Below are 20,477 nucleotides of genomic sequence, written 5' to 3'. Positions count from 1 at the left end.
CAAGGCTAATATAGAGTAACACTGTGGCTATTACAAAATTCTAATTCGTTATTGTAATTGAGTCTATGTTCAGTACTTTTGTGGACTTCATATTCCTACATGAGCACACACATTAACTAGAACCTGATTGACAGGGATTCCTTTGAATTACCTAGAATCTGCTTGAATCCAAAAGGAACAAAATATTCCTTCTCGTGGAAAACACAAATGAAATAGAAGGGGGAAAAGTATCATAACATAAGTGGTAGCCAGTTGCCTTCTGCCTGCAGTCCAGCAGGTGTTGAATAAGACAGAAAAGTTAGTTCTGTTGAAACAGAGAAAAATGAATTTGAAGTATAGGGTTGTCGATACTAGGAAAAAAAAAAAGATTTATCAATGCTATATGCTCAGTTTACATAGAACACATTCAAAAAACAGTATCTTTGCCTGAATTATTGGTTGTTTTTTGCGAGTGTTGAATAAAATAATTTTAGTCAGCAGCTAAATCCAAATAGTGTAATACAAATTGAACAAAGCTAAACAAAAATACAGTTCTTGTGTCATATTTTGGATCTCTGGCCACGAATTAGGTCATATTCTAAGAGTCTGGACAAATAGCTGGGTGAAAAGTAGTCTCTCAAGACCCTGCTTGCATTAGGAAATACAGGCTATAGAGGACAAAGGCTGTTGGCAACAAATTTCCCTCAGGTAGTGTTCTGAAAAATTTAACTGTTTGTGTGTATGAAGTAACTTGATTTCCAAGGCTTTTGGTCTTGAAAATAAATTTCAAAATTGAAAAAAAAAAAATCATTACTTTTTTATTTGTGACTCCATTTTCAGTGAAAATAAATATATTACCTGTGAATTTCCAAATAGAATATATAGAGTTGCAATAAAAATTTGATCATTTCTCTTTTCCAGACTTTTATAAGACCTCCCTTACCAGAAAGAAGTACCCTTCACTTTACAATCATACCTTTTTCTTGTCATCGCTTTTTGCCATTACATACATTTGTGAACAACTGCTGTCAAGAATGAAGTTCAGAAAAGAGTAAAATTTCATCAAATCTCTGCTGAACATCTTGAGAACTCACGAAGTATTGCAACCACTGCCATCAAACCAGTCTGATGGATTAGTTTCAATGATTTGACAGCGAGGTCAAATACCTAGTTTAATGGTTTTGTTGCTATCTTTCTTATGTTTGAAAAAAATAATAATAATCGAAAATTAAAATAAATTCTCTAACTTTTATGTACGTTAACTAATTCATGTATTTTATGAGGACTGAAAATAATGCCTTCTATTTTATGATGCTGGTCCACAACATCAGAGGCAGATGTTGGTGGTATAGCCACTGAACCTCCCCACCAGTATTCCAGTACATTTTAATGCTGTGTAATGGATGGCAGCAGAAGGGCAGTCTGACATAACAATGTCTGACTTGGAAGTGCATGTGAAACTAAGTTGTGTCACTGAACTTCTCCATGTGGAAAAGAATGGCATGCACTGACATTCATTGACACTTGCTGAATGTTGATGGAGACCAAGTAGTGGATGTGAGCATAGTGAGGTAGTGGTGGTGCATTTTGGCAGTGGTGACAGTAGATCACCTCTGCTGGTGCAGTTTTTGAGTGTGGCATGCAGGCTTTTGTTCTTTGTTAACAAAAATGCATAGCTAATGATTGTGATAGTACTGAAAAATAGTGTTTTGCAGCTAAGGGTTTACTTTATCCAATAGTGTTATTGTGCTCTTTGTATCTTATGTTTCCATGGAAATAAATAGGAGGCATTACTTTCGGAATGACCCACATGTATGTGGCCCAAGACAACTCCACTCAGCGTTGCCCAGGCAACCCAAAAATTGGACACCCACAGCGTAGACACTTCCGTGTCTATTACCCCCAAATATTTATCACTAAATGGACTTTTCTGTAGTGGTTGAATGAACAATATTTCAAAATTAGAACTCACAGAAAATAGCCTTTGCATCTCAATAGCAGCATGCATGTTTCACCAGTAAATGGTGTGGCTCAAAACAAAAATGAAATCAAAGTGCAGCTGAAGAGTTTGGTTACTTGAGAGATTCTAGGAATATTGTAGAGCAGTTGTTACAGATCAGCAGTTAGTTCTAGCCATGTTACAGATGTTTATATTCTGTATAAAGCCAAGATGAGATAGAGCGGATTGCTGTGCAGAGTTAAGCATTCAAGAAGTGTGCTATCAAGTGCAGTTGTAATGGTACAAAAGTGTTTCTGCAGCATGGCAGTAGTATATAGGGATGGGGTGTGTTACAGGAATGACAGGCTAACTGCAGTAATGCAACTGATACTTCAGCTGCTGTCCTAAAATTGGTTGTTTTTTTCTTTTTCTATACTGTGAATTTTTTCATCATGGTTCAGATATTTTATTACTGAAGATAGTGGAGGGCCGATTTCCTTCTCATTGTAGACAAATTTCTACAAAACTTTTATTTAAGATACCTTGTATGCTACAATATAAGTTAAATTTGGTGCAGAAAATATGTCAGCTTTTTCAGGGTCGTACTTTCTAGATTGTGTTCAAGAGGGTAGTGAGTGCTACATACTGCAGCAGCCTACACCAAAACTGATTAGTAACTGTTGTGAACTGGGGACCAGGAGTCTTAGTAGCTTCCTTGTTGCTGTCCATAGGTAACAAATAGTGTCTATTGTGCTTACTATGGGATAATCCAGGAGCAACAGCGTATCAGTAGGATTCTCAGAAGACAAACATCTTAAGGGGAAGAAAGCACGCGTGGACATTCAGTAACCAGTTGCAGAAATAGTTTGGTTCATTTCTTCTGTAAGGCTGCATTATTAGCAGTCGTCACAGTGTTTTCAGGGTGAAGCCATCTTGTACGAATTCGTCCAAATCCCAGTGTTGCTTGAGGCATGAAAAGTAGTGAAATTTTACATTCTGAGTTTGAACAGTGATACATGGACATATATATATATATCTCATAATAAACAGAGATGATACTGCAGCTCAAAATAAATATACAAATAAGTGAAAAATAGCCTGAATAGCCTGGAATGATGAAACTTCATCACGTATCAATCTGATAGTCTACAGTGCTGTGAAATAAAGGACATAGCAAATAAAACCTTAGCATGCTTTGCAAAATGTGATCATTCCTAACAGCCTTTCCCAAGAACCAAAGGTATATGCTGTGCTTTACTCTGAAAAACAATGCAATGATGTGACACAAAATTGTATGTGAGACGGTGTGATATTGCATTTAAGGACTGCTTATAGGAGCTGTTTTTGCAATTCAGTTCAGAGAGATATTTGGCAAAGTATGCAGTTATTAAAGGCAGGATTACTATATTTTCTTTCCTTGAAACTGCTATTCAGCCGAGAATTCTCCAAGAATTACTGTGTTAATAAGCATACAGTGGATGTTTTATTTGTTTGTTTGTTTCTCATATACTGTTAACTCCTTAAAGGTTATTTCTTAAGGATGAGTTCAAGCTGTTCGTAAAGCATTTTAATAGGATAAAAGAATTTAGAATGATCTTTTCTTCATTTAATCCACTCTAACTGCAGTATTTATTCAACTGGTTACCATAAAGAATTGCATTTAGGACAGCATTCCTCTTTAGGTGAGGAATGTAGCTTAGAGAATTTTGTGTGCCTTGTATGTACAGTCTGTGATGTGGCAAAGTTTTATTCAAAGAATAGATACCTTGATGGCAGTCTCTGTGGATTTCAGGTGCAGATACCGCTATTATTATGCTTTTCCTCTTTTCTTTTTCCCCCTAAACTTCTTTCTTGTAGGTTGTATTCTTTCTGTTTGTTTCTCTCCTCAATTAGATCAACACCTTCCATAAGGCTGCATTCTGGGAGTATTTCAGAAGTAATGCTTGCTTTCAGTACAAGTGAAATATTCAAAAGCAAGCTAAATGTTCACAGATAAAAATACAAATGCATCTGCTTGAATCACAAATATTTAATTAAACTGTCGGCTTGCATTGAATTAAATACTCAAACTCTTTTACTCTTTATAGTCATTGTTAGTGTGTCTGAGATCTTTATTGCAAAACAATCTTTAAAAACATTGCTTTTCTTTTTCTTTTTTTCTTAGTGAAGTCTAACAGTATTACTCTGGGGAGGAAAAAAAAAAAGCCTTGGATATCATGTTAATATGACATCTAGTATTTAAAGGTTATAATAGTTCTGAGAAGAGCAATAATCCTTCTCATTTCATGTATATCATAGTGGTTTACCAGAGTAATGTGTTCATTTCTAAACATAGATAGTATAAATAACTTGACAGTTTCTTCTGTAGTCTTATGTGGTAGTTGAGTTTGATCTTCAGTGCTATACAAGCTCAGGTGTGTGTAGCTTCAGATAATGTAGCTATATACATTTTCAGCACTGCTAGTTCACTATGTTTTGCTGTTTGGCAATTAAATCCTTCTTCCATTCTAGCAATTGTAGCTCAGTTCAGTCTATACTGCTTGCTGCAACTCTTTTTTTAAGCAGTTACAGTTTGATCAAGATTGCAGTGGTTTAGAAAACCTGGTTGGCTAGATACCAACACACAGCTTTCTGTAAGAATGTCTGCAGGCAATGATTTACTACCTTAGATGAAGAAATTTGCTATGCCTTTAAGCAGTTAGAGAAGCTAAGGAAATTCTATTCAAACGTACTGTCTTTTAAGAGCAATAAATACTGCTGTATGAGTAAACGGCAGCTTGATTTCTTTTTTCATTTTAGATAACTATATTTTGCAGAGAGCTCAGAACTTAGTGTAAAGTGAACCACTGTTATAACAATGTGCTGCAATTGCATCTTCATCCTTGTATAGGCATACTTCTTTTTAGAATAGGGGAAATGATTTGGGCTTCTTCCTCTGAGTGCCTTTTCTTTGGGTGCATGGCAGTGCCATCTGTGTTGGATATTGAAAGGAAGAGTGTCTGAGATTGAAGTTATACAACCTGCCTACATGTCAAGTGTCTGTTTTGTCTGGACTTCCTTCGTGCAGCATTCTTGTGCAGAAATTTCAAGGCTTTAGTCTGGGAGCACTGGGTCAAAGAATATCTCTCTTTGAAGGGTATGCAGGAGGTTGTTTGTTTCATTACGTAGTATTTTGTTTTCTATCAAAGAGTACTTTTTCTGAAGAGCTTGCTACAATGACTGTTCAGAACAAATTAAAGGAGTAGCATTGTGCCATGTTTAGTTTGTCTGGTTTCCAACAGGTTATTCAACTTGCAAATGCTTGTTTGGTTTTCTAAGTCCAAATATGTAAGCATCACTGCTAGTAAGAACAAAAGTAAGCTCTTGATATAGTTTAGTAATCAAGAGGCATAAAGCAGTAACTTCCTTTTCAGAGCTGTTTTGTGAAGTGGTTTTTCTTTTCAGAGGCTAGGTCATATTTTCAGGTTCTCACAAACAGTGCCATTACTCCTAGCTTGTCTAGTATACTTAAATAGTAACCCCTGTTATGAAATATTTTGGTAGATAACAAGAATTCTTTTTGTCTTGAGAGGAGTACCAAGTAAACAAGTCCTTGTAATGCCATTGTTTTTGTGTTCACTAAAATGTCTCTTTCTGCGTTTATGTAGTAGATCCAAGTTTCTGTAGATGAGGCACAAGTCCTGCTTGCAGAATTGAAAGCTGTTTCTAGTTGTGAAGTTCTAGCTGAACTGCTTTTTTAAGAAAGAAAAGAAAAAGTTTTCCGTATCTGGAAGGGAAAACTGTGTCCCTGTAATCTCATGGGAATCCTAGAATATCTTGTGCAGGAGCAAGAGAGGTGTAGGCATGCTACAGTAGAGTTTGGTGCTTCTTCAGTACATATTTCAACTCAGATCATCGATGATGAAATGTAAAGAGGTGGTCTTCCAATTTTAGACAGCGTATTATTTTAGACAACTTATTCAAGTGCCTTTGAACTACCCTTTGGCTGCTTTCTCAAATTATGGATGTTAAACTATGAGTGAGGACGAGGACCATAGAGAAAGGATCTAATATTCAGACTGCAGAGTTTTTTTTAATTCATGTCTTGTGAAGCACTATAGGGAAGTTGCTCTGTTTTAACATATTCAATTCTAACCATTCCATAATGTCCATCTGTTTGCTTTTTGTGCAAAAGAACACCTTTGCTTGATGAGTAAACAACTTTTATTCTATTATTTATTAGTCTGAAGATTGGGTTAAGAAGTGAGAAGAACATGAATTGTAAGAAACTTCTACCAAGTGTGGGCTAACAAAGCCGTGACATGCAGAATTAATAGTGTATCTTTTTCTTGAGATACTATTATTATGCTGCATATGTTAAAAATAAAAAATAAGAATAGGATGAGTAATTCCTATTACCAACTCATGAAGAAGTGGACAGTGTTTCTTTACAGACTTGGATGTGTATTCATGTTAAAAAAAAAAATAAAAATCCACTTTTTTAGTGCAAGCCAGCATCATTGTTATCCATCACATATTTGAAAGTTTTCATTGAGTAACATGTTAACTGGACAGAATCTTTTTAAAGATAAAATGTAGTCAGCACTCATATTTTATTCTTTATTGTTCTGTTTTTTATTTTTTCTTAGGGGAACACATTTTTGCCACCATGCCAGTTCCATTCAAAAGCATTCCTGGGTCATCTAATTCTGTCTGTCTGATAAGTCAGAGGCTGAATATCATCTGTATTGCCTGTTTCAAAAGAATAAAAAAATCTTACTGTTTTATCACTGTTCAGTAAACGTATTTGCACATTGTATTCTCCTTTGATTTTTTTCCCCCACAGTGATAGAATACTTAAAAGAAAGCTGTAGTGAATCAAAATGAATCACTGAATTTGAATACCAAGCTTTTTATCTTAATGACAGGTTTTGGTATTATATTAGAAGTTAGAAGACCATGATTTTGTGCCCTGTAAGTAACCTTAAAGGCTAAGACCTACAGGTCTATGCACAAATTACAACAAACTTCTACATAGAGCAGATGAAAAAAAAGGGCTTGTAAAATAACAGTAAAACATACTGTTTATGATTCTGCTTTTTACAGAAAGGTTGTAGAATGCTTGCATTTTAACCGTACAGGTAGATTCAAAGAAATAGCTTTTGTCCAGTGGTGTTCAGCCACTTATTTATGGATTATGATTAAACAGTTGAAGTCCCATGAACCCACCAGGAAATAATGAATCCGTTACTGTTCAAAAAGATCTTTTTAAAACACAATGAAGGCTTAAAAGCTGTGTGCACTAATTAACAAAATATAGCGCACATTTAAGCTGTTAATAGCCGCAGCATCCCTGATGCATAGACCTTCCTATGGTAGCACTGCATAACAGTTCTCTATTGTGCATCTCTTTAACGAGGGTAACTGTGTCCCTTCTTTTCTTGCTTCACTACCTGCTGTGTATGGAAATTGTGTACACTATTTAGCACCCCCTTTCAACTTTTGAAGTCCATGCATATTACATAGAAGTATTACATCTTGCATTAGGGTAAGGAACAGCTTTTAACAGGTCTGGCTTCCTTCTAACTTCTTAAATGCAACTTCTCAAAGCATGCACAAACAAGGGGTCTTGCTCTGAATTTGCATTTCTTGATTGAGGATTTGCTTTCTGTTTTTCTCCCCTGTGTCTCAAACCACTAGTTACTTTGTGACAAAGATCACAGAAATCACTTTAATTATAAAGAAGGTGTAAAGAAAAGAGAACACGCATCACAATGGAAGCAGGCATTGGCTTACACGAACTCAGGGTTTCTGGATATTGTTCCTAGTAGCAAACTGTGCACTGCTGTGACAGTATTGTCAGATTGAAGTTTGAAACAGTACTTTTTGCTACCTCCGTGCAAGCCTTTGATGAATATATATATATATATAGATAATTTTTAAAATAAAATCTGCGTTGTTACTAAAATTTTAACCCTTCAAGTTAAATCCCCTATGTGTGTTCCACAGCTACCATTAAGGAGGGAGTAAATAGGTAGCTAGGAAGTGAAACGAAAGGAAAACCGGAGTGCACAATAATGGAATTCTTTTAAATTTTTTAGGTATGCTGTACCCTAGCTACCAGCCGAGGGAGACTGCTAGCTAATTAAATTGAATCACCATACTGTTTCGTACACTGCAGTGATGTTGTTTACAGCCTCATTGTAAGAAATTTCACTGGAGTTATCAAGTCTTAAAATTTTGACATGCATTAGAATTTGAACTCGGCATCTCAGGTTTTAAGGTATTTGCTGTCCAGATTACGAATTGGCTCTGTAAAAGCCCAAGTTCACAGCAGCAATTGCAGTGCTTATTTGAAAGTAGTACCTCAGGTCACAGTCAGCCTTTGAATGCTGTTATCCCTTGGATCTTTTGGGACTTGAACAGATAAGGCAGTTTTTGCACAAAACTGCAAGAATGCACGGCAACCATACATCTCACACAAATGATGCCACTTCCTCTCCATGCATAGGTACAGATGACTTTTAGTGAGTGTGAGAAGTAAGGACTTCACTAAAACAACTTTGGAAGTACAGACAAAATATTGCCAATGTTCCTGGATTGTTGGCTAGGACTCTTAGTGTTTGTGATTGAAACTTCTTTTTATATACTAGAAGGCTTTCTAAATGCAGGTAAACTAAGACTGCCTCTCCTTTAATTTGAAAGTTTATGGTCTAAAAATGCCGCTGTTGTCTTATTCTTAACTAGCTGATTTTTTGCTGTTTTTAATTTAAGGATTGTGAAGCTCTAAAAAATTGTTGACTGTAGAAGCAAGGTATTTTTAAATGCCTTACAAACATTAACAAAAAAACAAGCCAATTGCTTGTGTGTGTGTCAGCAAAAGATTTACTTACATAAGCTTGGAATGAATTCTAGATAGTATGTGCTATGTAAAACTTACCGTATTGTAGGAAAAAGAAGTTTACAGAGTCTGCTATAAATAATTCAGAGACTTTTTTTACCTGTTGTTCTGGATAAGCACTTTGTTTATAATTTTCTTAATCTAAAGAGTGTCATGACTACATTGAAGTCTCAGATCATTACTAGACACAACATCTATTCTTATAAAAGATATTATTCTTCCAGTATTCCTCTCCTGACCAACCCTACTTCCATCTATTTAATAATGATTTTCTTAATTTTCATCAAACTGTAAAATCATACACTTGGTTTGTTTTTTCTATCATGGCATTTACCCAGGCAATATTCCCAAAGCTAAGAGGTGCAGTTACAGGAAAAAATTACATTAAATAGTTTTTTTTTTTTGTCTTGCTCTTTGTCTCCTTCTTGGCAGAAAAAAACAACTATACCAAGCATGCAGTACCTGTGTGTGCAGAAAGTAGAACTTATGTGTTTCAAATGCTTTATTTCTAAGTATCAAAATGTTGTTTACTTGTTCATAAAAAAAACAGACTAAATACTAGGCATTTTTTGCATGTTTGTCATGCATTATGGTTTGCCAAGAAACTACCTCCCTGTTTGAGGTTTGTTGGGCGATCAGGAAGATACAAAATCTTATAGTTTTGTTTTTATTTTAAGCATTGTGGTTTAAACTCAAATAAACACAACTTAGCAGCTTTCACCTTAAATTTTAGCATAAATTACTTTCATAAATGCGATTTTTCTGTGACTTGCTGGGGACAAATGTGTATGGGCAATTTGGGAATGCAACTCAGACTAAAATTGTTTCAAGAATAGGAAGATTGGTTGGGAAGGAGGAAGTCTCCTGCTTATAATGAGGTAACATTTGTACAAAGCAGCTGTGATTTTTGGAACTCCAACTGTCCATGCCTGCTTTTTCTTTCATCTTGTTCTCTAATAAATTCCAAGTGACACCAACTTAATGGTGGTGTATCGGATGTGGTGCGCCACGATTCTCAACCAGCGTGAAATAATATTGGGCACACAAAATATTGAGAAATATGAGTGAGCTTTTGTGCAATGGGATGACAAGGTCTTTCTCAAGGAGGTTGTGTGACAACAGCAAAAGTTTGGCCACCAGGGCTGTTAAAGTAGCAGCTCCTTGGTTGTGAAATGCAAACTGATGAGCAGTTTGCTGAAGCTGACAGTGCTTGCAGTTTTGGGTGCTGACACCTCCTTTCCACTTACAGTGATTCCATTAGTGGGATCATATCTGCTTCCATTAATGCCAGTTTCATATCCTTTTCTCTGTAGTGTTTTCTGCACAACTCCCTATGGAAAGATGTGTTCTTCAAATAGAAGCTGTCTTGCTGGCATTATTATTGAGTACAGTCTCAAGTTTACAGTGTTTGGATTTTTGTTTTTTAAATATGTTTCTTTCATTCCTTTTCTGAGGTTTTTTATTGATCTTCCATGCAGTTAGATGGGAGAACACATGTTAAGTACCACATGTTCACAGATCACTATGATAATGCAAAAAGATTGTAAAGCCTGAAAGAAAGCAGCATTCTGTGTGATACAGACTTTCCTAAGGGCAGAGACATTTTTTTCCCCTTGTTATGTCTGTAGCTGTTAGATAAATGTTGTCTGACCATGTTGAGTTCATTCTGCTCCATTTTTCCATTCACAATTTCCATGGTAGACTTTGTACTCTTACTTACTTCAAAAATACTGTAGTGGAGTGCAGAAATATTTTGTCATCCTGACTTCCAGTTGAAGCAGGTGAGCCCACTAGGTATAAACCTTCTTTCACAGCAGCTATTTGGTGGCCTTTATGCAAGCCAGTCTGTGCTTTCATATCGCAGCTCCTACAGTAAGTATATTGCAACAAGAATCCACAGCCAAGTTTCATGCACTCAGACTATAGAACAGACTGGGGATGGGAAAGCGAGCAAGCTGCTGTGGACTCCATAAAGTACAGAAAACTTCTCCTTTCCCTCTTTTCTAACAAGTGTAAACTCCTGAGGTTAAGTAGGTGGGGCAACCGGAAGTAATTACTAAGGCCAGTGGCATTTTTGTGGTTTAATAAAGGCAGAAGCTAATTATTCAGTTTTTATTTAAGTGAAATGATGCCAAAAAGGAGGTTCCTGCAGAGCAGCTGCACTCCTTCAGTGTTACCCTAATTTACCACAGACACAACTGTCACAAACAGAACTTTTAAATTTGATATATAGCCACGAAAGTAAGGAGCCTTTTGTCTGGAGTGCATGCAGAAGAACTCCTTTATACAAATCAACCGGCAGATGACGGACAATGATGAAAATTTGATTCTTTGAAGTCATAATGGTCATTGAAATGTGTGAAATTCTGGTATTGAAAAGAGAGCGCCTAGCAAGACTCTAAATCCTGGGTGGTTGCGGGAAGCTTGCTGGGAGGTTTTTCTGTGTTTTGACATCAACTTCCCATTGCTTGTTCCCTGTTTCCTTTATTAAAAAAAAAAAAAAAAAAAAAGGATGCTAAATAGATAGTTGATAGCAGTTATGTACACTTTTTGCCTATGCGTGGAGAAATGTTGGAGCTGAAATATGACACCTTTCTGCACACCTGACTCACCCGTTCAAAAACATTTCAGATATTTTCAATCATTTTATCTCTTTACCTTGAATTGCGGAGTTCAGTTTCTTTTGTTTTTTGGTTCTGGTGTTGTGAGTGTGGAACTTACTTGAAGATGTAATTCCTTTCCTTTGAATGTCACATTTATGCTGAATCTTGTTTTCATTGATGCCTGTGTACCCATTTTTCTTCCTCCTATATAGCACTTCCACCATTTCTTATTACTCCTTCTAGAGCAGGTTTACCAATTCTTCCATCATGTTTTTAAAAAGCATAAGTTTTAATAGAGGCACAAAGTCCTCATGGTTTGTAGGCAGTTGGATGCTGGATGCAATTTGTTCTGCTTTAAAAAACTGTTATAAATGGATATTAAGAAGTTACTATTTTTTTTAAAAAAAAAAGGAGAACAGATCTGTATTACCAAAACCAAAATGGTCATAAAGAGTCTTCTAGATGATAGCCCACATTAAAAATGTGAAATGGGGTTGTTAATTTTTATTAAAAGAAAAGCTATACAGTTCAGATCTTGTCTTTTATGTTGTCACCTTATTATTTAGAATTTTAATGCTGAACACCTCACTAATATTTTAATATGCTAATAGAGCAAAATTCAGTAAGGAACACTTTGAAAAAAAAAAAAAAGATAGTAGTGTGAAACTAGCTGTCAAAAACATCTTTGTTTTGGAAAGTTGGTTCACAGGTAGTTTCAATGAGAACTTGAACTCAGAACAAAGCTCTGAAGACACAGTAGAGAGTTCAACCCAGTGCAGCACAGTTCTTTTCAAGTATTATATTGTTTTAATGGAGTCTTGGAGCGGGAGCTTTAGCCCATTGAAATGTCGCTTAAAGGACAGGTTCTTCTGTCACTAGTTGGAGCTGTGTGGATGAAATGATCACAATAGAGTGTTGTAATGCATTTTAAAAGTGTGAGAAATCAGTTTGTCTAGACTAAGAGTGCGCCTACAGGGAATAGGAATTTTAGAGCTTCTGTGCTCTTTAGGTGTCAAGTATGTGATAGATGCCAAGCCTTTTTATTCCATATCTTTGGCAACAGCTCAGCTTTGCTACAGTACCTTATATGTCTACAGCAAGCAAAAACAGTGATTTTATGTCAGGACAACTTGGGCCAGAAACTCATTGTCCTAACAACTGTCTGTTCAATTGCCAGCTTTAATATGGGGAAGATATCAATAAACAATTGGTAGATTCCCAGAAGGCATGGAAACTTCAGCTATAATGAATCAAAGTGTGAAGAGCTAGAAATACTATGTAGATATTTTAGTTTCTGAAAGTAGGCAGGTTTAGTTTTCACCTTGAAAATAATTTTTATGGGATGAATCCTATATTGTTCGTAAAATAACTGATTTGGAGCCAGACAATTGCCCAAAAAACATGACTTGTAGGGATTAATATGTAGAGTTCTTATGGTTTCTAGCATTCAAAGCTTCAAAAAAGCAAAATGGAATACATCCATAACACTGGTTTATACGGTGTTTTATTTTAATCCCAGAGATTTCTGGAACAATTAAAAGACCTCCAAATCTGAAGCATAAAATTCATAATGTACATAGAAGTTGCTGAGAATTACGATAGGAAAAAATGTGCAAATTTGGATGTATTTGGTGATAACAAGAAAACAGGTTTGTACATAGCAAAGTGCAAATTATTTCAAAGGGGAAACAAAATTACTGGAGAATAATGCAAAATGTTCTCAACTGAGACATGTTTGTTAAAATACGTATTTCAAGAATAATACAGCAAACCAGGTTTTTAAAAACACTTTTACTTCATTTTACTGCATTAAAAAAAAAAAATAAAGCAATTTGTGAATTCAAACAAGAAAACTTATAATAAGAAGCTATTTCCTCCTGAAACTGTGGTTCAAGCTTCAGCAGTCAGAAATTTCAGTCTGTCTGTCAGGAGGTGATCTGTGTGTGTTGCAACATATTCCTTAGTGGTAGTCTTTCGTTGCTAGACTGTTATTAAAAATAAACATTATTTGATCCTAATGAAAGCATTTGTAATGGAATTGGTAAGATATTTGGACAGTTGCCTTTTGTTAGTCTGTGTAGAACATTTAGAGTGTGAAAAATTAGTGTGCGCATTTGTTTGTTTTGCCTTCTTTCTAATTGCGAATACAAATGAAATGCTTCAGACATGCTCCCTGCTGTAGTTTCGAGGGATTGATCTCCCAGAGATCTATTTTCTGAAGAACACAAAAATATGAGACTTGCCGCATTTCAAAAGATGGTGTGGAGTCAGCACCAAGGGCTTTTAAGTTTGCTGCAAAGCAAAATCCCATAAATTAAGTAGCTACAGACATGTAAAGCCACAGTGTTTCCTTTAAACTTGTTTGCCTTTTCATGCGAGTCATGGCACTGCTAGTGAGATGAGTTCAATATGCCCAACTTTCTGTTAGGGTTTTTTTGGACTAACTACTTTGCTACTTGTTTCTGGAGTGAGGAGGGGAGAGAGGGAGACCAAGGAGCTCCCACTGGCCTTTTAAGTATGTAAGGAACAGGAGTAGTTTAGTCCTTAGAGATGGATTTGATATTTGATTTCACACTCTACTCTATGAGGGTGAACTGACAGTTTAATTTTATGTAATTACTGTTTAGTTTTTAAAGAGAAAGTTCACTTTAATTATATCAGATGCTGCTGAGAGTAATTTTTTGTAGCAGTTCATGTGAGATTTTTCCCTATCCCTTTATTAAAGACAGCTAATTCTTTTAGGTTGCTTTTTGTGGTCCTTTAGTTTTTATCTTCATTATGTTTATTTGTAGATTGCTCAGAAACTAAACCTTCAGAGCGGAGGGCAAACTACTTCTGACCTTATTAAACATGGTTTTTGTTTGGAAGGCTGGAATCTTCTAAATCCTTTTGTTCTTCAGAAGAATACCAAAGCAAAGAATGTTACCAGTGGCAAATGGTGCAAAATCATGGAAAAACTTCCCTATCGAAAATGACTAATTAGTGTACAGTACCTGTTCAACAAATGTGTGCTCAGATTGACACAGGTTTTTGAGCCGTGGGCATTAGAGCCCCTGCTGTTGGTGAGGAATCCAATCGTACCAAATTAGGTAGCCTGCAGTAATCTGTGTATCTTGAATTTGAATGGAGTGGGGGGGTGAAGAAAAGGCCTGCGGTTTGAGAGAGAGTTAGTGAAGTCAGCTGAGGAGTTGACATGAAATTTTGTTCTGCACTTAAATATCAACTAGTAGTCTTGAGAAGAAGCAACTCTCAAAAACAGGTGCTCACAGCCTGTGACACGGTTGGCCTTACTGCTTAAAGAAGAGGGGTCAATTTCATGTAATAACTAATGGTTAGTGAAATAAGAGAGCTGAGTTCTAGTACCTGCTCCGCCATGTCAGTTGTTGAATTATTGCAGAACAGATAAGTTGTGCCTCTTCCTTCATGCTAGGCATTGCTTTATAGTTCAGTCTGGATGTTTGTTAATTACCTACAGCCTTAAGCAAGAGTGAAATCATTTACAGTGTAGCACCCGAATGGCTGATGAGGATCTTGGTGAGAAGACCTGCTCATATTTGTTTCAGGCTCCTGATGTTAATGTAGAATTTTGGGGTTTGTCCATGCTTCCATGTATGCTATAATTTTCCTTTTGAGGGTAAAAAAAAAAAAAAAAAAAGAGTTTATGATACAATTCATGCTGCTGCAAATAGGATCAGTCCTGGCTTCACAGCTGCAGTTGGAGGGGTTGTCCTGCTCCTCCTCTGGCTCTAGCAGTTGTATAGGTGGGAGATGAGCAGGTTCAGGTGGCTGATCCATGTGAAATCTTGTTGAGCCAGGGGAAGCAGGATGACAGCAGCCCTAGTTGTGAATCTGCTTCAGCGTTATAAAACCGGACTCATAACATACATTTCTGCAAAACTCTCGTGTTGTGATTGTAAAAAATAATCAAGCATGACTTTGTGTAAAAGCAGAAGCAGTATTAGTTTATGCGCCTTTCATGTGAACCCTTTTTAACAAATTCCATTGTATTTTTCATAGGATATCTCTACTTTAACTGGTGTTCCAGATGAGCACATCAAAACCAGAAGAGTTCACATTTTTGTTCCAGCACGCAATGCGATGCAGGCAGGAGTTAACAACACGAAGAAGTGGAAGATGGAATTTGATAACAGGGAGCGTTGGGAGAACCCTCTGATGGGTTGGGCATCCACGTGAGTAGTTACTGAGCTTTTCTCTACATTTGACGTCAGCTGGTCATATAAACTTTGAAATCGTCTGTTTGTAAATCTATGTAACAACACTTGCATCAAGTAAATGGTCGGGTAGGTTTGTCATGATTAACAATCATCTAAGTACAGATTTTAGTTTACAGAATCTTCTTAAAGAGTTTGAAAAGTGTTACCCAGAAATTTCAACAACTGTATTTGTAGGTAACATTGCTGTATAACAGCTCTGGGGAAGGAAGGTTATTAGATACCTGAAGCAATAAGTCCTTCTCAGCTGCCAGTTCCATATATTAAATGTGGTTATACATAAAATAATGATATTTAGCACTTGGAATTTCTTTTTACGAAGTTTTACAGAAATCCTAAAAATCTGAAACGAGGAGCTACAGTCAATTTTTCAACAAGCAAACTGTTTAAAACATCCAATTTTTTCAGCTATTATGACTGGTAAATACCTTAAATATGCCAAAATCCAGAAAAGCAGTACCTTCATGGTAACTGTGCAAAAATTTAGAGATGTAACTTTGATGCAGCTAATTTTTTTTTCTAAATAAGTGTACAACCTACATTTTACAGTGTGGTTAGAATTCTTTTATATTCTTCCAATGATATTGTAATTTTGATTGGAAGCCATTTTGTTAGAAGGTTGTTCAGAAAAGTTGATTATTCTCTGTAAGCAAATATCAATAGAAATTAATCTTCAGACTTCAGAAAGGATACAGTGTGTTCTGGAACCTTCTGGCTACAATCATACAGGCACTTATGATTAAAGAACATAAACTGATGATGAAACTAAATCTGAATATTTAAATATGAAATATTTAGGGATTTTTTTTCCCCAAAGACATATTAATATTGTAAATTTATCATAGTTTGATTTTCAAAATAACTCTGAAATCAAGTTATGATACTTGCAGCCTGTAATGTTTTGGTTGTATTAGCATTGCAAAGAAATTAGGAAAGCTGAGATAGTACGTCATTAGATGAGGAAAAATATTAACTTGGAATTAAAATAATCAAACATGCTTTTGGCTGGTATGATTTCACTGCTGCAACTAGCCACTATATTTAGCAAGCCATGATTGAGTTGTTTCACACTGGCCTAGATTAGGTAATAGACTGTTGACCAGCAATACACCTTTCCCACCTTTCTTATGTTCCCCACAAAGTCTGCCCACCACCGTATGGTTTATTTATACCCCTGCACAGATTACAGTTCTGTAACAGGTGCAGTAACACCAGCTTTATAGTTCAGGTTTAATTTAACTTTTCCTCTAATTCCCCTTTGCTGGGAATGTGTCCTCTCCAGACAACGAATTTTCTGAGTGGGGTTCTACACATTCTTAGCCAAAATAATGTCTTTTCTAACAACCCAGAGAAATATGCCACATTATTAAGAGTTTACCTGAATGCTAAATTGTCCTGGAGTGCTTTTAGCATAGGTATATAAAATGGAATGGCTGTTCTGAATTAATCCATCCCTGAGTGCATTTTTATTTTGCAGTAAGGGAAAGAATATTTCTTGCATAACAAGCATTACAAAAGTGAGGGCTGTGTTGTGAATTGACATCGCTGGGTCAAGGGTTTTGTAAACTGTTTTTTTTCATTCTTTAAAGAACTCTCGAGAAATATTAGTGGACATCTTGGCAATTTCAAGTTACTGTTCAACCCCCAGAGAAAGCTAACAAAAGTTTCTTCAGATTAAATTTCTGCAGAAGTTCTTCTCCAGAGAAAAATTTTGCCATTTAATTTTGAATAATGTCTGGCAATTAGTGATGAACCCTTTTTGCTCTGGACTCAATATACTTATTTACCTGTAGGTCTTTGCTGTGTTTCTGTCATTTTGCAATCTTAATTTTCTTTCCTAATATTTTTTTATTACTGTTATCTCTTCATAAGTTTGTTTTTGTTTTTTGTTTTTTTCAGTACAAGTAACTCAGTTATAGATCTAAATAAAATAGATCTGTGTCATTTTGCTTTAATTGGTAGCCTTCATTACAGGAAAGTTAATTAATTGTTCTTGAGTACATCCTAACATAAGCTAAGAAACACAGAAATCATATGGTTTCTATTGCATAGAATCATATAAAAAGGACAAAATGTGGAATTCCTATTTGCAGTCACTGATAGGCAGCCTAGAGCACTGGAAATCCTGCAGCACTGTTACTGCTGTCAGGACATCATGTTGGCATTTCTGAACTCTGCTGTTTGCTCACAGATTATCACAAATTTAAATACATGGGTAGCTCATTCAGAGAAAGAAATCAGAAAGCTGTGTTGAAACTGGATGAAGGATGAACATAAAGGAAAAGAGAATGCGTGATTTCTTCATTTCTTTAGTTCCAACTTGCTTCTGTTTGGGAAGGTTTTCACTAAATGTGCAGCACTGAACAGGTACAAGTTCCTCATCACCCATCAAATTTCTTTTTTTACTACTCAGTAGCACTGACTAGATTTTTCCAACCTCAGAGCCTGATCACAGAAGAGATGAACAGTAAGCATTAACTGTCCAAATACTGCAATATATTGGGGTTGCTTGATTGTCCTTTGGTCACACTATGAGCTAATTCATAGTCTCTAATTCTCTGTACTGCTTTTATAAGATAAATATTTACATATTTTTAGAAAAACTCATGGTATGTCGAAGTGTAATGTTTGCTTTTATCCAATGTGGTTTTTTTTTCTTGGGGGATATATTGGATTTATACATACATCAGATAAAATTACATTGTTGTCTTTGCTGGAAGCTAGATTCCCTGTCTTCCCCTCCCCCTCTGCCAGTCACAGTCTTTGTCCTTCATTGTATAGAGTTCAATGTATCTTTGGTTGTTTTTTCTCTTCATTTACCCTTATAGCTTCAAAGCGAACAGTCAGAGACAGCTCTGTCAATAGTAGATTGCAATTTGGTCTTGTCTTGCAGTTGTCTCCCAGGCTAACATGCTGGCTCAGGGAAGCATTATGTAATCCTTGTGCTCCTGCAGCCCATTTCTTGTATATATGAAAGTCCTCTTGATTAATTTTTAGAGCCCTGCTTCTTCACCTTTTGTCATTGTTTTTAAATTAAGCTTTTAAAGCAAAATAAAAATACTGGTTTTTACTGAGATTTTAATTCATTTCAAAAAGCATTTTCCTTTTTTACTTTCTTTCAGAAAAGTAATTGAGAATAGCTGATCATCAAAAAATATCACTGTGTAATTGGTTAGCTAGCAGCTTGAGTTTCTGAACTTTGTTTTCAGTGATGGCTTAAGATCTCATTGCTGTACTGGAGTGGTTTTTGGAGGTCACATGACTACAAAAAAATCTCAACTTGTTCACATCCTCTCCAACATCTCATTAACTCCTGCTCTGCTCACTTTGATATTCTGCATACGATTACTCGCCCACTAGCTGCTCAGTAGACATCTTCCCTCCTTAAATTGTTCTAAATTGACTTAAGCCTCCTATTCTTTCAAAAAGAGGGGGACTGCACAGCTTTCAAAATTGAAATAAGATTGTTGAAAAGCATTTATTTCAACCTCAGTAAGTAGTTAGACAAGTTTGTTGACTAAAAAACTTATGACATTAATTTTTTCATTGAGTTGGGGGGAATTTCAGCAAACTGGAAGACAGAAACAATACTGTACACAATGTAAAAGTTAATCCTAGAACTAATAAAAATGTAGGAATTTTGAATGGCTAAAATTTAGTCTGCTTTTGAAATTGTGTACTACAAAATATGGTGCAGTATAGGTTTTGGCTGGCATTTGAGATGCAGGTATAATTATTTTATATTTTAAGTGTTGTTGAAATCTGTCATCTGATTTCTTACAGAGCTGATCCTTTATCCAACCTGCTTCTTACTTTCTCTACTAAAGAAGATGCCATTGCCTTTGCTGAAAAAAATGGTGCGTATTATACATATGAGATATGATAGATTCAGCTTGTTGTTTAGTTCTCATGGATATATGGAACTGGTATAACTGAGCTAAAACCAGGAATAATATGCATGGAGGTTAAGGTTTTTTCGCATTCTACAGCTTTCATCAGTATGTGGTCCAGATTAATTAGAGAGAAACATTTCTTGATCAGACCAAATTGAATAGAGTTGCTAGGTGATTCTGCTGTGCACCTATAAAAATAGAAAAGATTGATTAACTTTTGCAGTTAATAAGCTGAACTGTATGATTCTTTTTTTTTTTTTTTTTTTGACTTGTTAAAATCTGGTATATTTAGCATTCCAATTGCTTGGTAAGTAATAGATTCAATATCAGGTGCAGCTGGAAATAGGAATTTCAAAAAATTTAGATGTACTTTTAGAAAGAAAAGAGGACTGTAGGCACCTGGCTTCTATGCTGAGATACAATTGAAATCTGTAAATCTAGAGGAACACAGTTCTCTGTCCTCTCAGTGAGAATTACCTGAGTTTTACATGACAAAATTCTTTAAAACCTCAAGTTTATCTTCCGCAAATCCTAGATACTGCTGGTATTCCGATAAAAGTAGGATTCAGTTGTAACTCAGTTCTCACTTAAGAACTTTGGAACCTCAGGTGAGCTACCTTTTCACCTGTCTCCTGAAGCATCTTCTGTAGCTGGAAAAAGAGTACTGTGAATACAGTAGCAGGAGAGATCGCTGTCCAAAGTGTGACTGCTGAGGATGGTCTGAAATTGAAATGAGGGGGAGACACTTGTAACTGGATGAAATTAAAAGTTTAGACTGTAGACCTGAGTTCTTTTTTGTTCAATCTGACATCACTATTGAAAAACGTACAGTTTTTTAACAAGGATGGAGTGATTTCATGCCACAGTAGCCTTTAGTCGTCTGATAAGAGTGTTCTTCCAGAGAAAGTAGTCTGCTTTTTGTCCCTTTAGCTTGTATGACAGAGTTCTAGG

The 20,477-nt window shown here is 35.9% G+C and overlaps 1 protein-coding gene across 1 annotated transcript in view; it reads left to right on the top strand.

Annotated features, from left to right (window-relative positions):
• Positions 1–20,477, top strand: part of NDUFS4 (NADH:ubiquinone oxidoreductase subunit S4) — a 45,330-nt gene that overhangs the window by 23,058 nt on the left and 1,795 nt on the right. Inside the window, exons 3-4 of the mRNA XM_042875255.1 lie at positions 15,419–15,591; positions 19,417–19,490. Coding sequence (XP_042731189.1) covers positions 15,419–15,591; positions 19,417–19,490 — 247 coding nt within the window. The remainder of the gene's footprint in view (positions 1–15,418; positions 15,592–19,416; positions 19,491–20,477) is intronic.

The sequence above is a fragment of the Lagopus leucura genome, unplaced genomic scaffold, assembly GCF_019238085.1.
Source record: "Lagopus leucura isolate 7727_CA_CO unplaced genomic scaffold, USGS_WTPT01 Super-Scaffold_100014, whole genome shotgun sequence".
Lineage (NCBI taxonomy): Eukaryota > Metazoa > Chordata > Aves > Galliformes > Phasianidae > Lagopus > Lagopus leucura.
This window is presented reverse-complemented; position numbering and strand designations above follow the sequence as displayed.